Below are 16,583 nucleotides of genomic sequence, written 5' to 3'. Positions count from 1 at the left end.
AAATATTCAAAAATATTATCAAGTTTCGAAATTATAATATTAATCTCCATTCCTCAACATAATTAATCGATTATTCCATTTTAGCATTTAAACATTTAAACATTTAAACATTCAAACATTTAAACATTTAAACATTTGAACATTTGAACATTTGAACATTTGAACATTTAAACATTTAAACATTTGAACATTTGAACATTCAAACATTTAAACATTTAAACATTCAAACATTTAAACATTTAAACATTTAAACATTAAACATTTAAACATTTAAACATTTAAACATTCAAACATTCAAACATTTAAACATTTAAACATTTAAACATTCAAGCATTTAAACATTTAAACATTTAAACATTTAAACATTTAAACATTTAAACATTTAAACATTCAAACATTTGAACATTTAAACATACAAACATTTAAACATTAAGAGAAATGTCAAACCGTCGACTTGAATCTTGGACCTCACTTTGCTCGGTCAACTAAATTTGAGGTGTTGATTTGATTGATTCCATTTATTTGATTGTTACTGGATTGGGATGTCCATATCATGAACGGAACGTGTATATCATGCTCAAATTTTTTTATTAATTATCTCAGCATCAAAAAATCAAGATGTTCGACCATGATGTAACGGTATCATCTATTTTACTCTTGTCATTTCAGTTGCAAAGCTACTCACCTTCAAGATTGCTCTACTGAGTCATTAATCAATAAAATTACTGTTCCTATGAACGATTTATTATCATTTCTTGTTGAAAAACAACGTGTTTTGCAGGACCATCTACAGGTTACAGGCTCCACTGAGAGCAAACATCAATCACTGTCAACCACTGTTACTGTTATTTTGAATAATCTGAAGGTGCGTACAGATTCACGCGCCGCAAACATGAGCAATTCACTTTTAATCAGCTGATGCCTAGCTTTTTATATCTGTATCTTACCGTTTCTGTAAAAATACAGATATAGTCAGCTGATTAAAAGTGAATTGTTCATGTTCGCGGCGCGTATATCTGTACGCACCTTAAGAATCATCCCAGTTGCAACGTGCAACGTGTTTTTGCACTACTGATACATTATTAATTTATGTGACCATGACTTTAATCCATTTAGGCTATCTATTTATTTTTGTAGACGAGCAGCTTATCTTTGCAGTATTCACCGATCAATTAGCCCCAGTGAGGCATCTACAAATCACTGTCACCATAACTATTGTCATTCATTTGTTAATTTTATTTCCTGTTGCAAATTAACGTGTGTTGCAGGACTCACCTATAAGTTTGCTCCACTGAGCCGGCGGTCTCCAGTCAGGATAGTGCTTGGGAAACAGCTGACGCGTCCAGTAGGTGTGCAACACGACACGGTAGAGCGTCATCTTATCAGGCTCGCATGCCAGGGTGGCCAGCGCACATACGCCCAGCGCCACACACGCGCCCAACACACAACTTATGGCTCGCATTTCGCCACCGCGCGCACTCAGCCAACACTGAGCACTCACCACTCACCACTATGCGTTCCTCCCGACTGACAATCACCACCGGCGCTCTACAAATAGGAAGCTCACTTGCTACGCTGGGAGACAACTAACTACCCCTCTGCTTGATACGCCATTTTGACTGGAACTGAAAACATTCACTACCAAAAGAAATGATATCTAGTAAGCAGCCCTCTGGCTGAAGAACTCAATCATATATTATTTCACTCATCGAGTTACGCGTCATTTGCAATTTTATCTGAATGTAAAGAACATTATAGTGTTCACCATAATATGGTTAGATAAGTCAAAATCAAAACTGGAGACGTATAGGGAGATTTGGTACACATAAGAGAAATAATTTAATCAATTAAATTATTTTTTGTCTTCATTCAACATGTGAAAAAACAATAATGGAGATTGGGATGAGGATGGATGATAGGAGAATTAAGATATTTCAATCTCCAGCTAAATAATAGAAAGAGTAAAAGATATATTGTCTTTTGATGTATCAATTGATATAGTCCATTGATACTATGAATGTTGATGAGTTGTTTCTAGTGATAATTCAAATACTGTATTATAATATATTGATTATATTTTTTGATAGATTGGATAATTTTCTTGCATTGTTTGGTTCCTTATCCAGTAAAAGTATGGTTTGTGATATTAATGGTTTTGCAGGGCTCATTTCACGGGAGAATGAGATCACCTCGTGATAAATTATTATACATCTCTCTGATATAGTCTGACAGGTACATCATCTAACTGGTACAGCTCGTATTACAAACGATGTTGCTACGCTGTAGCCCTGTAACACAACATTCCTGCCAGGAAGCGCAAATCCACACATCTGAATCCTCCAAGCTTGCAAACAGTGCGATGAGAAAACTTTCCCCTAACCGCCGCATGCATGTAAACCACCAAGCAAATGAATTCCATAAACACGCACACATGCACACACCAACAATATTGACATAGTTGACATAACGAGCCCTATACCAGCAGTACTCAGTCAACAATGACGTCACAAAATGGCTGATTCCAATGTTCATTCACGCAAAAGCATTCTTGGATGTCATCAACAATCCCACACTGCGATATCAACAGGTTAAATAGGGATAACATCAACAAGCTTCGCGGGGTGATCTGTAAGTTTGTTCATGATAAACTGTATCATTAAAGAGTGAATACTAATGAGTGAATGATGAAGATGATCATGATAACTGATAGATGAGGAATTGAGAAGATTTTATCCTTTTTTAAGGAGCTTTGATCGTAATTCACCCTCATGAATCCCAGATTCATGAGTTCTATTGGAAATCAGACCTTTATATGTGTACCGTAACAGGTTGATCATTCTAATCAAGAATATTATCAAGGTTGATTATCAAGCAACCTGAACGACAAGATATAATAGCTATTGCTAAAATGCGACAAAGAGATAATTATAGCTTAGGTCGTTTTTATGAATAATTTAGAGAAAATTTCTCCTAGTAAATGTTAGAATTTGTTTTACTAGCAGCATAGATAAACAATGACATAGTGTTCCTCTATGCTAGCAGGTAACCCGTGCTCAGCAAGGTTAAAACTTGACTATTTTAGAACTTGACTAACTGAAAACTTGACCGAGAGGAATCTTGAAGAGTTTGAAGTAGGCCTAGAACCACCCTCGGTTAACAAAGAATCTATAGGCAAAGTTCCAAGTTAATTTCAGTCCAGTTGTTTAGACGTGGTGATGCGTCAAACATGATCTTCCTATCCCGTACGTGTGAGCCAGTTATTTTCATTATTATAGTAAGATAAGTTCTTCAACTTGGTGCTAACATAGAGTGACAGAACTCAAATCTTGTTTAGGAACCTTTTTCATCTTGATGCCAACCTGACAAAATTGCACACACACACACACACACACACACACACACACACACACACACACACACACACACACACACACACATGTGCAAAATTTGAAGATCTACATCATTCCCATATTTCCGGTATGCAATCCACAAATAGACATGTTCCGATGCGAACATACGGACAAACACAACCCTACTCTCTCTTATTGTATAGATGAACGAATCTTATCAATGGCAATCGATTATACATTCAATTGTATTTATGAAAAGCACAAAAAACATATGAGACAATATTGAACGAACAATCTACAACAATGATTTTGTATAAGTCATAATTATATATAATTTATTTGTTTTGTCGACATAATCTAAACTTAGTAAGATCATTATGAATGAGGGATATGATTAATATGAGATCATGATCAGAAATAATCAGTTTCGAAATTAAATTCAAATTATTTGAAACTTATTCAAGCTACAGAAAACACCAAAATTCAACGTAAATTGCGACCAAAACTTACTTTGAATTCACATAACGTGCCATGCTCAATAGACAGAAAGTACTGTACAAATTTCCTCCACGCTCCAACACAAACAAACGTGCTCCGGGCGAGCACTGCAGTACGCAGTTTGAGCTGGAATTGTAGATGAAGGAGCAGATCGGCAACACGCAACACACCGCTGGAGAGCCCCGGAGAAGAAAGGTCACTGGATGATAATGTACCTCTACCACCAACTGTATACCTATTTATTCTAGATACAGATCGTTATGAACTGAAGGTTATATATATGTATACAGACTGTAGCGAAAGGAGCAGACAGTGGCTAGGTGGTAATTTCCTGCTGTCAATCAGGTTGAACAGGATCGGCCGACAGGTCATCCACCATCAACCAGCCACCCTCCTCCCTCAATCACCCACCATCCTCCATCTCTCTTCAACCACGTGACAAGTGTACGTGAGAAAGCGTATGGAGGTGAGCTAATTTTTGTTTTCGAAATAGTATCGCTTATCGATTACATTTTTTCAGATTATCCTTTTTTCTGCCCCCATGAGCCCTGGAATTGTTTGGTAATGGAAGAGATTTTGATGATAATGACTTTGAAGAGAGATCGTTATTTTTTGTGAACTGCTAACAAACTAAGGCTCTCAGCTTATCAAGAATCAGTAACGATGTGATTATCGAGATAATGTTGTCAAATATCGAGAAAATATCTAATTGATGAGAGATTATTCAACCACATTTCTATTGTATTATGAGAAATGCTATAATGATGAATGTGGTAGCTAAAGAATCCTCTCAAGGTACCTTCTAGGCTGATATCACTATTTACTTGGACATGAAAAGTCAAAATCAATGATTAAATCAATCTATTGCAGAATGTTAACAGTTCACTATGTAATACGAATCATTAATTAAATGGATGAATGTGAGGTACAATCTTTACAATACTGTAGTAGCCTATGCAATTTGGAAACATTTTCAACTCCAATAAAAACACATTTACTACACATAGAGGCAGTATATTGTAAACATTTCACATGTAGATATCGAAATTGCATATCAAGAGCGATATGAAATGAAAATGAAAGTAAAAGCTCAATAATTGATTCTCGAATCATGAGCTAACATTTTTGGATTTAGTATGAATTATTTCTCTCTCCAGGAGTATGGAGTATATATGGAGTACTCCATCTTCTCGAGATATCATCGATAAATAACGTATCAATCTCTTTCAGTAAGCGCTTGAAGAACGCAGATGCTCTGCTGAGATGAAAATCTCAGTTCAATTACGTTTTCACAGAAAGAAAACTTACAACAACTTCTGTTGTGACAGTCTGATAATAAGACTGATGGAGCGGTGAGATATTGGCTGTTATCACACAGAACGATTTTGCGACACCGACAAGACACAAAGAATTCTTCAATTGGCTTTCTTGTATGGAAGCGACAGCGGTGTCTGAATCAAGTTGATGTCGTATCGTTGAAAAATCGTTGTATATTGTAAAATATTCAAAGAATATTCAAAGATCTGCCTTTGTTATTAACATGCAGAAACTCAACATTCTCCTTAACTGTGAACTTGTGATTATTTGTTATCAAATGTTCTGCAAAGTTAGATTCCCCATTTTGTTTATTCCAATCTCTGATGTGTTCTTTAATTCTACTTTTGAAACTTCCACCAGTCTGACCCACATAACAAGCATTACAATCATCACATTCAAGTTTGTACACCCCGCTTTTATCCCAAATATCAATTTTGTCTTTACTCCAGCTAAATAGACTATTTAAAATCGGGTTTGTCTTGAAAGCAACATGAAATCCATTCCTCTTCAATTCCCTACCTATCTTATCAGATACAAGGCCTAAATATGGGATTGTAATCCAAGTCTTCTCCTCACAGTTTGAGCCTACAAAGCTAGAATTGATTGAAATTTGTCTATTAATTTTACTCAATAATCTGTCCACCATACTTTCTTCATACCCATTTGTGACAGCTATCTGTTTAATTTTAGTGATCTTAATATCAAAATCATGATGGCTCATAGGTATTGTTAGTGCTTTATAGACCATGCTATTGAAAGCAGCAAGTTTGTGAGAAACAGGATGACAAGAATGAAGAGGAATGATAACATCAGTATGGGTTGGTATACTGAAAATAGAAAACTTGTGAAAACCAGTGCTATGATCTATTCTTAAATCTAGAAAATTCAATACACAATCCTGTTCTACCTCTACAGTGAATTTTATACTCTGATGTAATCCATTCAGATAGGAAAGAAAATTGTCTAGTTGTCTGTTACTTCCTTTCCATAAGCAAATAATATCATCAACATATCGAAACCAGTGAACAATTTTATCTTTGAAATGACTATTTTCAATGATTCTACTTTCTAACTTATCCATAAATAATTCAGCTAGGAGTGGTGAGAGGGGTGACCCCATTGCCAACCCCTCTCTTTGTTCAAAAAATCTATTGTTGAATTTGAAATAATTATGCTGAGTGCATAACTTCATCAATCCTATCAGTTCTTCTCTGAGTGTATGATCATTTATAGAGGCTTCCATTATTTCCTCAGCTCTTTCAAGACTTTCTCCCACCGGAATGTTAGTGAATAAATTAGTAACATCAAATGACACAAGTTTATAAGATGATAGAACAGGAATATGCTTTATATTGTTGACCAACTCCAATGAATTTTTAATACTAAACTTTGGTTGAAAACCTGTTAATGACCGAAAGGTGCTATTCAGCTTGTGAGCTAATTTAGAGCAGGGGGAATTAACAAAAGATACCACTGGTCTTATAGGAGCATTAGTTTTGTGTAATTTAGGTTGACCGAAAAGTCTAGGTGGATATGGATTCATAACTGTTAGATACTTAGTTTCTTTCTTGTTAAATAATTTGGTGGTGGTGGTCAACTTATTTCTAATCAAGCTATTGATATTGGTGGTGGGATTCGAGTTAATCTCAATGAAATTGTTATCTGCAATGAAATGGTTTACCTTACTCAGATATTCCTCCTTATCCATTATTACTGTAGTGGATCCTTTGTCAGCTTTCAAAATCATCAGGTCATTGGTTTTCATCTTTTTCTTTAAATTCTTCATGATGTTTGCCGTTTTTACTTTCCTTGCCCTATTACCATAGGTAAGGAAAGTATTGCTTTTCAAAAAAATTAAGGTACTCTAATTTCATGTTTTCTATACGTTTCAAGGTCCCCTGAGTCCAAAAAAAATGATTTTTGGGTGTTGGTCTGTGTGTGTGTATGTGTGTGTGTGTGTGTGTGTATGTGTGTATGTCTGTGAACACGATAACTCCATTCCTAATCAACCGATTGACTCGAAATTTTAAACTTAAGGTCCTTATACCACGAGGATCCGACAATGAGAAATTCAATAGAATCCAATTCAAGATGGCGGAAAAAATGGCGGATAATTACTAAAAAACCATGTTTTTCACGTTTTTCTCGAAAACAGCTCTAACGATTTCCTTCAAATTTATATCATGGATAGCTATTCATGAGCCCTATCAACTGACATGAGTCTCATTTCTGAGAAAATTTCAGGAGCTCCGTAATATTCTTGAGAAAATGGCGGATAATGACTAAAATCCATGTTTATCACGGTTTTCTCGAAAACGGCTCTAACGATTTCCTTCAAATTAATACCATGGATAGCTATTCATAAGCCCTATCAACTGCCATGAGTTCCATTTCTAGGAAAATTTCAGGAGCTCCGTAATATTATTGAGAAAAATGGCGGATAATGACTAAAAATCCATGTTTTTCACGTTTTTCTCGAAAACGGCTCTAACGATTTTCTTAAAATTTATACCATGGATAGCTATCTATGAGCCCTATCAACTGGAATGAGTCTCATTTCTGGGAAAATTCCATGAGCTCCGTAATATTCTCGAGAAAAATGGCGGATAATTACTAAAAAACCATGTTTTTCACGATTTTCTCAAAAATAACTTGACCGATTTTTTCAAATTCATACCCTGTATAGTTATTTATCAGCTCTATCAACTGGTATGAGTCTCCTTTCTGGGAAAACAATGGGGGGCCCACCCCATCCTTGGGAAATGGACTTAGTAACCTCCTTCTCGTGCATGAGGTAGGTAGGTAGCGCAGTTCATAAAAAGAACACATAGTCGAGATATTTCATCTGTAGAACAGCTGTTTTGACGACTTTAAAAAAATGACGACTGAAAAAATCATCGAATTTCACAATTATTCACACAAAGGAAAAGTACTTTGAAAACAATTATATATACACATATACAGAAGTCTGATCGTAGTTTCAAACATGAGCAAGGAAAGTTGTGTGAGTGTACCACACCAGATTTTTGTGATCTCTGGTCGAAGTTCCCTTGTCTTTTCTTGAAGAATTATGTCTGCACATCTGTTAGTTAGTATTTTGTTCTTTGAGGCTTCCCAATTACTATCAATGCTGCATGCTAGTCGTTCAAGTTGTTGGTTATCCAAATAGCTATGACTACTGTATTTGTTACCTCGTCCTAGTAACTCTGTCTCTGAGGATGAAAATTGGACTTGTGAGAAATTAGATACCCTATCAGCAAACTTGTGTTGATGTTGAATGATAGGCCTATTATTTAGTGTCGGATATTGATCTTTGAGAATTTTCTGCAGTTTTTTGTTTTGAGTGACTGTTTTCTCACTCAATCTCCTAAAAAGTTGTTCCCTACATTTGTTGTCTAGGAAATCCCACTCAGCCTTGTGTAGTTTGCTTGCAAGTTGTATCTGGAGAATATAAATGTAGAAAGATAAGCTATCCCTTATTTTATACCAGTGACTGATTTCCTTCTTAATCCAAAATTTCTGGGCGGTTTTTTTGCTCTTCTGTGCAATAGTAGAAGTGTTGTTGTTGCTATTGTCACATACTTTGGTATAACCTTCGGATTAAAATATTTCTAATTATCAATAAATCAGTGGTTTTTTGACAATTTCTTGGTCTTTTTCTTTCAATTTAAATATTTAGTATGTAATACTATTTTTGACCTGTGCAGAGAGTATCTGCCCGCACTTACCATTTAACTTCATTAGATGTCCATAATCTCCGCTGAATGAAAATATAGAAGGGATTCCAGAATAAATTATGAAAATTATTAAATTCCACCTTCAATCAGATCCACTACCAGTCATCAAATTATGTTATGTATAATGTCACCAGACGGGATCGAAGATAAAATATGTCTGGAACACCTTACAATCGTTATAATATTTATTGTTGGCAGCTGCTCCTGTGTAGACTCGTGATCTTATAGTAATTATGGTGATTATTGCATATTTGATATTTTGAATAAAATTATGGAAAAAATATTCCCAACATGAGCTCAGTTATACTTACAAATTGATGATCTGATTCAATGATATTATTGGAAATAAACTTCCGCAAATTATTTTGAGTCAATTTAATATTCAAATAATCATCAGTAGCATAAGATTGATGATGTATGATAATCAGGTGAATGCAAGAAAATTCAGGTTCATGGTTAATATGCTGGATGATTCTGTATTTTATATTATTATTATAATATCAATAATAATAATGGCCAATATTCATCAAGTTCCATACAATTTGAAATAGAAATATGATTTTGATCAGAATTGTCCTCGCAAGTTACTTCCTGATACGTGTCTCATAAATTTAATAATAATTATTAATGAAAAATATTCTTAATCTCAGGGTTCGTTGGTTTGGCGGCACGGAAACTCGATATAACTATCTAATCTAACTGAATCCTTAATAATTATTCTCTTATTAAAATATACTTCTGATGACTCAAGATGATTAACTATACTACTAGGCATGCAAGCTTGTTTCCCCACTTCCACTCTGATCTTCTTGAGAATAATTTATTTGAAGATGAATTAATATTTTAATTCCAATTCGAATGATATTTGAGTTTGAGGGCCCTCTTAACATAGATCGCAGACTTACTTGATTCTTTAATTGAAGATCTTGTAGAAAAATTGTGAAGTCTTCTCCCTCAGCAGGTGGCCTATCTGGATAGATAGCATCAATGAAAATATTCTATGATACTTCTATCCAAAATGGCGGCTAATTGAAGTTTCAGTTTTTGAAAGAATGAATGGTAAAATAAATAAAATCAAAACAGAACTTTTTTTAATAATAATAATTTCTCTGATTGCCAATGAATTGCAACCAAATAAATAACTAAATGAATAAATAACTAATTTATAATGAATAATTCATGATTGATTGATCAATCCGATAAATTCAAAATTGTAGTGGATAAATTTTTTTTATTCAAAATTGTGAGCGAATTAAGTTATAATTTAAGTTACCCAAGTAATATAAACGTTAGACTGTGTTTCCCAAATTAAGGTTTGAAGCAGTTTTGGGCAAATGCCTGTTGTTTTTACCTGGATTGTATTTGCATATGAATAAATGAAAAATGGCAGACTGGAACACTGTCAAATGAGAGAAGGAGGGCATTTCGAGCATCTTTTGAAATGAAATGTGAATAGCAGTATACAGATAGCTAAATAAATAACCAGTTTTTTTTCAATGTGTTTCGTTATTAATTCAAAAAATTGTTTGTTTTAAGTTTCATTACTTTACCAATTTATTTATTTAGAAACTAAAACTGCAATCAGCCGCCATTTTGGATAAAAGTATCATGGAACATTTTTATTGATGTCATCTTTCTTATTTTAAAAATAACTCTGAAATGATGTACCACACAATCGGTGTTAACATTTAAAATATTCTAGTTACAACCCCTCATTTCTTCAAAGGAATGTTACGACTTGTGAGAAGAGATCGGTAACAGAATGATATATTGAAGATATGTAATATTCGAGAAAATATTAAGAAGTGGATTCCAGGATAGTGTTGTTTAGGACTACCAGCTTGTTAGGCATGATATTCCTGGAAATGTCAGAGCAGTCATTGTTGAGTCATGAATGATGTAAAAACTACAAGGTATGGGAGAAACTGAAAATTTCAACCTAAGGTCGTGATTCAATTTTGGGTTAGGTTCTATAAAATTCGGAGTTATAATTTCCAATACATAAGGATTTATAACCATGAGATGATTTCTATGATAAGAAAACAATTTCGATGAATATGGGATAAGATAGCATAGAATAAGCGTGAGGCGATCAGGCATCAATTTATTGACCGAGCGAAGTGAGGTCTAAGATTCAAGTCGGCAGTTTGGCATTTCTCTTAGTGTTCAAATGTTTGAATGTTTAAATGTTTATAAGTTTATATGTTTTCATGTTGCGCATTTACGGCAAAACGCGGTAATAGATTTTCATGAAATTTGACAGGTATGTTCCAATATTACCGTAAAAATCAGACTAGAATTATTCATCATAAATCAGCTGTCTAGTGGACTATAATACTACCCGTTCAAAAACATCGAACATCTTGGAAATTTATCTTTCCATTAACGTTAGTAGACAGTTGACTATAATACTACCCGTTCAAAAACATCGAACATCTTGAAAATTGTATCTTTCCATCAACGTTGTAGACAGTTGCAGCCAGACCTGATAACAGCGCTCACACTCACATTCCAGGACGACACGTCACGGTACAAAATAGGACAGAAAGCTCTATGTTTATTTAGGATTTTTTCTAGACATTTCTAATTGATAAATCATTTTTTAATTTTTGAGAAAACATAACAACAGGTCAATGTAACTCACTGAGCGCGAGGTCTACTGTTCACAGAACTACTGGTAAAAGAAAATCAAAAGTATAGTACTGAAATTTGAAATAAAAAGATACTTATGAGAAAAAGGGATAGACAATAAAATGAATTTCTCTACCAGCCGAATATAATGCTGGTAATGTGTGAATTGACAGAGAGATGATCATTGTCGCTTTCATCGGCGGCTGAGACTTAAGCATGAGAAAGTAAAAATCTCTTTCTTAGTTCCTTCCGCATCTCTCTACTCCATAATATATATTTTCCACCTCTCCTTATCATCCACTCATTAAAATGTCGTTTAGCCTCTCAAAACTGATGTTTGAAATGATATTCATGATCATTATCATGATGGAAGTGTATGAATACGTTCTCAACTAAACTGAGCGTTTGCGTATCCTGCACAGTATCTTGAATTCTCCAAGACCACTTCAACTGCGATCGTTTCTCTTATTAATATTTTGTACCGTCCTCCAATGTAACTGTAATAATCTCTTAAATGACTCCCAAAGTTTGATGAATCAACAAGAACAATACTCTGTTATAGGAAATTCAGTTTAATTTTCGAATTGATCAAGATATTTTGAAATATTGTGACTTCTAGAATGTTATAATATTATAAACAAGGTGTAGTTTTCTAATTCCGGTTATTTGCTAGTTACTATTTCCCGCGTACTCTTTTCTTTATCCTCTACATTTTCTTCTTCTCAGCATAAAAGTCCTCAATGAGAGGAGAATATCTGTCTGCATTAAGTCTGATCACGTCTGAATGCAGACGTTTTATTTTTTTGTGTCCATCTGCACACGTATATGAATGTAATTTTGTATGTTTGATACGTTTGTTGCTGTGTGCGTTTGCCTTTGAGGTTATGTCAAAGGTTTTCCCTGTCAACTCTTCTATAAAAGCTATCAATTTAATCATTGTACAATCTATTCCAATTTGTAAATTAACTCATTCCAGCCAAATTCGATGATCTGTTTACCCTTCCTGATATCTATAATTTCCCATTTCTTTACATACCTTCCGCTTAAAATCAATATTGTAAAATCAATTATAATCACCATTACTCTATTGCAATATCCCAAAAAATATACTTCGTTCGATTCTCATGTGCTGAATTCTGCTATTTCCAAAAATTCACGAAATGTGATTATTGGAGTTAGCTTCAAATAGAGTGTGAATTCCTCCGAGTCAGTCAAATTTGCTGCAATACATTATATTTATAGGACTTGTAGGAATCCCACACATTGTACTGGGGAGTAGGGTATAATCAGGTTGCAAACTTGGGACATTAACCCTGAAGACCTCTCCACTCAAGACTCAAGCAACTTCCAGCCTCTACTCCCACATCAACCCTTAACTTCCTCCTCTGCTACCCACCAAAGGATAAGGCCATAAAATAGAACAGTACTCGCATCCTGCTCTCTCTTAATCTCTCTTTTCCTATTGTGCTCTTTTCCTCCTCACACTCTCATCTAAGGACCATTGTACAGCATCAACTTACTGTTAATGACACTCACTGCACTGACTCTCGCTTTTCAGTCGTTAAGATTTCTTTTCATTGTTTTCTTCCTTCATTTCTACTCCTTTTACTTCTTCATTCAATTTTTGCTCTCTACCTCATAGTTCTCCTCTCTTTGTTACTTCATCGTTCTACGTTTTTTGAACCATTTTATTAACTTATTATTGCTCTCCTACCTCTTATCATTTTTTGACTTCTACATCTTATACTTTACCTCATCTCACTAATCTCGCCTCGCCTCTTCTCCTGTTCCTTAGTCGTATTCCCTTTGCTCCCCGCTTTTCTCCATCGTCTTTCTCCCATAGTGTGATGCACAGAAGTGCGATAAGTACAAAATTAATAAGCTGTACCTATTCTTCCCCTTCAATTGCTATTTTGTGTAATGCACTTTGAAATATTGTGACTTCTAGAATGTTATAATTATAAACAAGGTGTAGTTTTCTAATTCCGGTTATTTGCTAGTTACTATTTCCCGCGTACTCTTATCTTTATCCTCTACATTTTCTTCTTCTCAGCATAAAAGTCCTCAATGAGAGGAGAATATCTGTCTGCATTAAGTCTGATCACGTCTGAATGCAGACGTTTTATTTTTTTGTGTCCATCTGCACACGTATATGAATGTATTTTGTATGTTTGATACGTTGTTTGCTGTGTGCGTTTGCCTTTGAGGTTATGTCAAAGGTTTTCCCTGTCAACTCTTCTATAAAAGCTATCAATTTAATCATTGTACAATTTATTCCAATTTGTAAATTAACTCATTCCAGCCAAATTCGATGATCTGTTTACCCTTCCTGATATCTATAATTTCCCATTTCTTTACATACCTTCCGCTTAAAATCAATATTGTAAAATCAATTATAATCACCATTACTCTATTGCAATATCCCAAAAAATATACTTCGTTCGATTCTCATGTGCTGAATTCTGCTATTTCCAAAAATTCACGAAATGTGATTATTGGAGTTAGCTTCAAATAGAGTGTGAATTCCTCCGAGTCAGTCAAATTTGCTGCAATACATTATATTTATAGGACTTGTAGGAATCCCACACATTGTACTGGGGAGAAGGGTATAATCAGGTTGCAAACTTGGGACATTAACCCTGAAGACCTCTCCACTCAAGACTCAAGCAACTTCCAGCCTCTACTCCCACATCAACCCTTAACTTCCTCCTCTGCTACCCACCAAAGGATAAGGCCATAAAATAGAACAGTACTCGCATCCTGCTCTCTCTTAATCTCTCTTTTCCTATTGTGCTCTTTTCCTCCTCACACTCTCATCTAAGGACCATTGTACAGCATCAACCTACTGTTAATGACACTCACTGCACTGACTCTCGCTTTTCAGTCGTTAAGATTTCTTTTCATTGTTTTCTTCCTTCATTTCTACTCCTTTTACTTCTTCATTCAATTTTTGCTCTCTACCTCATAGTTCTCCTCTCTTTGTTACTTCATCGTTCTACGTTTTTTGAACCATTTTATTAACTTATTATTGCTCTCCTACCTCTTATCATTTTTTGACTTCTACATCTTATACTTTACCTCATCTCACTAATCTCGCCTCGCCTCTTCTCCTGTTCCTTAGTCGTATTCCCTTTGCTCCCCGCTTTTCTCCATCGTCTTTCTCCCATAGTGTGAGTGCACAGAAGTGCGATAAGTACAAAATTAATAAGCTGTACCTATTCTTCCCCTTCAATTGCTATTTTGTGTAATGCACTTTGAAATTCTTTGTTCGCACGTTCCACAATGAGACGCCATTGTTTCTCAACTGGAGAACTCTCCTGAAACTGTGATTATATTACATAGCAAACTGCTAAGACATAGAAAGGAACCGCTATGGAAAAACCTCTAGAGGAAAAGCCAGTTGGAAAACACCAGCATTTGTTGGTTTGAGAATGTTCATTGTATAGTAGAGTACACTGTACTCTGTTCATGGTAAGTTCTATTATCTTGAGAAAAAACAACACTGTGTAGTGCTAATAAATGTATCATAAGCCTGTCCAAGATTAAGAATATTTTACTGTTAACGAATCCCTTTATGTGGAAGAGAACACAATTTTTTTCTTTTTTTGTGTAGTTGAGAAGTTGATATTGTGGTAAATATTCATATTAAATAAGAAAACTAAGAAAACTAAGAAATTGTCAAAAACCACAGATTTATTATTTTAAAGTTAGAAAGACCGGTTTCGGTTGTTACACCATTGTCAATCACTGATAAACTCCATTCTTAAACTCTTAATTATCTTCTTTTGCAATAATTGTATTTCTCAAGCAACGGTTGAGATGGTTGGGACATGTCCAGAGAATGGAGCACTGCAGACTACCGCATAAGTTGTTAAAAAGTAAAATGATTGGTACGCGTAGAAGGGGAAGGCCCATGAGGAGATGGCTGGAGGATGTGAGGGACGATTTGCGTGTTTTGGGCATCAGAGGATGGGAGAATGTGGCGGAGAGGAGAGACGATTGGAGGCGAATTGTGCAGGAGGCCAAGGTCCACATCGGACTGTAGCGCCAATGAAAGTAAAGTAAAGTAAGAAGTATTTCTCAAGAACTTCATTCGCCAATCATAATTCTAATAGCTACCTTATGGCACTACTCACTCTAGATCGTCTCAAATCGCACGACTGCAGTCGCGGATACCAGTCTTTACTGCCTCTCGACTTGACTTATTCAAAATTGTGTACTTAAAAGCTTATTTCAATCCAATAGTATGAAATGGTAAATGTAAATTTGACTTCTCTTTCAAAAAAATTGAACGTGTTCTCGTTTATGTTCACGCTATTCTACTTCAAATCCTAACCTCACTGTATTGATCAAGTAGGATACTCTCTCAAGTCTCACGTCTCTTGGCGAACATGCTGTTCAGTTGCCTTGAAACCAATATGCAATGAATGAATCTGGAGTGCACGAACGGCTGAAAATCCAAACAGGGATCGTCTACTACTACTATTCGAGATTAGGATTATTATTAGTGTTAAGGAGAGGTTTTGAAGGTTGATGTTAGCGTATATGTTTGTGATTGGGTTTAGCTTGAAAATTATAGTATGCTAGGACTATTGAGAATTTCAAGAATATTTTTTCCCAATTTCCGAATTAGAAATGTTTTCATCGTAGTTGACAAACGCTTACTTGGAGCGCTGATAAATGGAATCACTTAGCGATATGAGTCGTGCTACAGTAGTGCCCAACAGTTTCAATGATTATAACTGATACTAAAAAGTGCCATTTTCAATTCAAGTGACAAGTCTTCTTCACTTTGATTCAAGTCAAGATCTGTAATTTAGATGAATCCAATCTCATTGGAGTATTCCACCCAACGAAGTATGATTTCCATCAAATATGAATACATTTATTGCTGACTAATTAGTAAGCTACAAGTATCCTCTCCTATTTTCGAAGATGTGATGAGTGATATGAAAAGTGATACACATCCCTTCTGCATACGAGTTGCAATACTCTTAACTAATCTAGTTAGTATCACCCTCAATCAATAACAGTTGACAGCCTCACTATC

At 35.0% G+C, this 16,583-nt stretch overlaps 1 protein-coding gene across 1 annotated transcript in view; it reads right to left on the bottom strand.

The window, feature by feature from the left end:
* LOC111063925 (spondin-2) overlaps positions 1-1,536 on the bottom strand; it is a 453,563-nt gene extending 452,027 nt beyond the window's left edge. Inside the window, exon 1 of the mRNA XM_039427435.1 lies at positions 1,276-1,536. Coding sequence (XP_039283369.1) covers positions 1,276-1,462 — 187 coding nt within the window. The 5' untranslated portion in view covers positions 1,463-1,536. The remainder of the gene's footprint in view (positions 1-1,275) is intronic.
* Between the last annotated feature and the right edge of the window lie 15,047 nt (positions 1,537-16,583).

This window comes from Nilaparvata lugens, chromosome 4, assembly GCF_014356525.2.
Source record: "Nilaparvata lugens isolate BPH chromosome 4, ASM1435652v1, whole genome shotgun sequence".
Lineage (NCBI taxonomy): Eukaryota > Metazoa > Arthropoda > Insecta > Hemiptera > Delphacidae > Nilaparvata > Nilaparvata lugens.
This window is presented reverse-complemented; position numbering and strand designations above follow the sequence as displayed.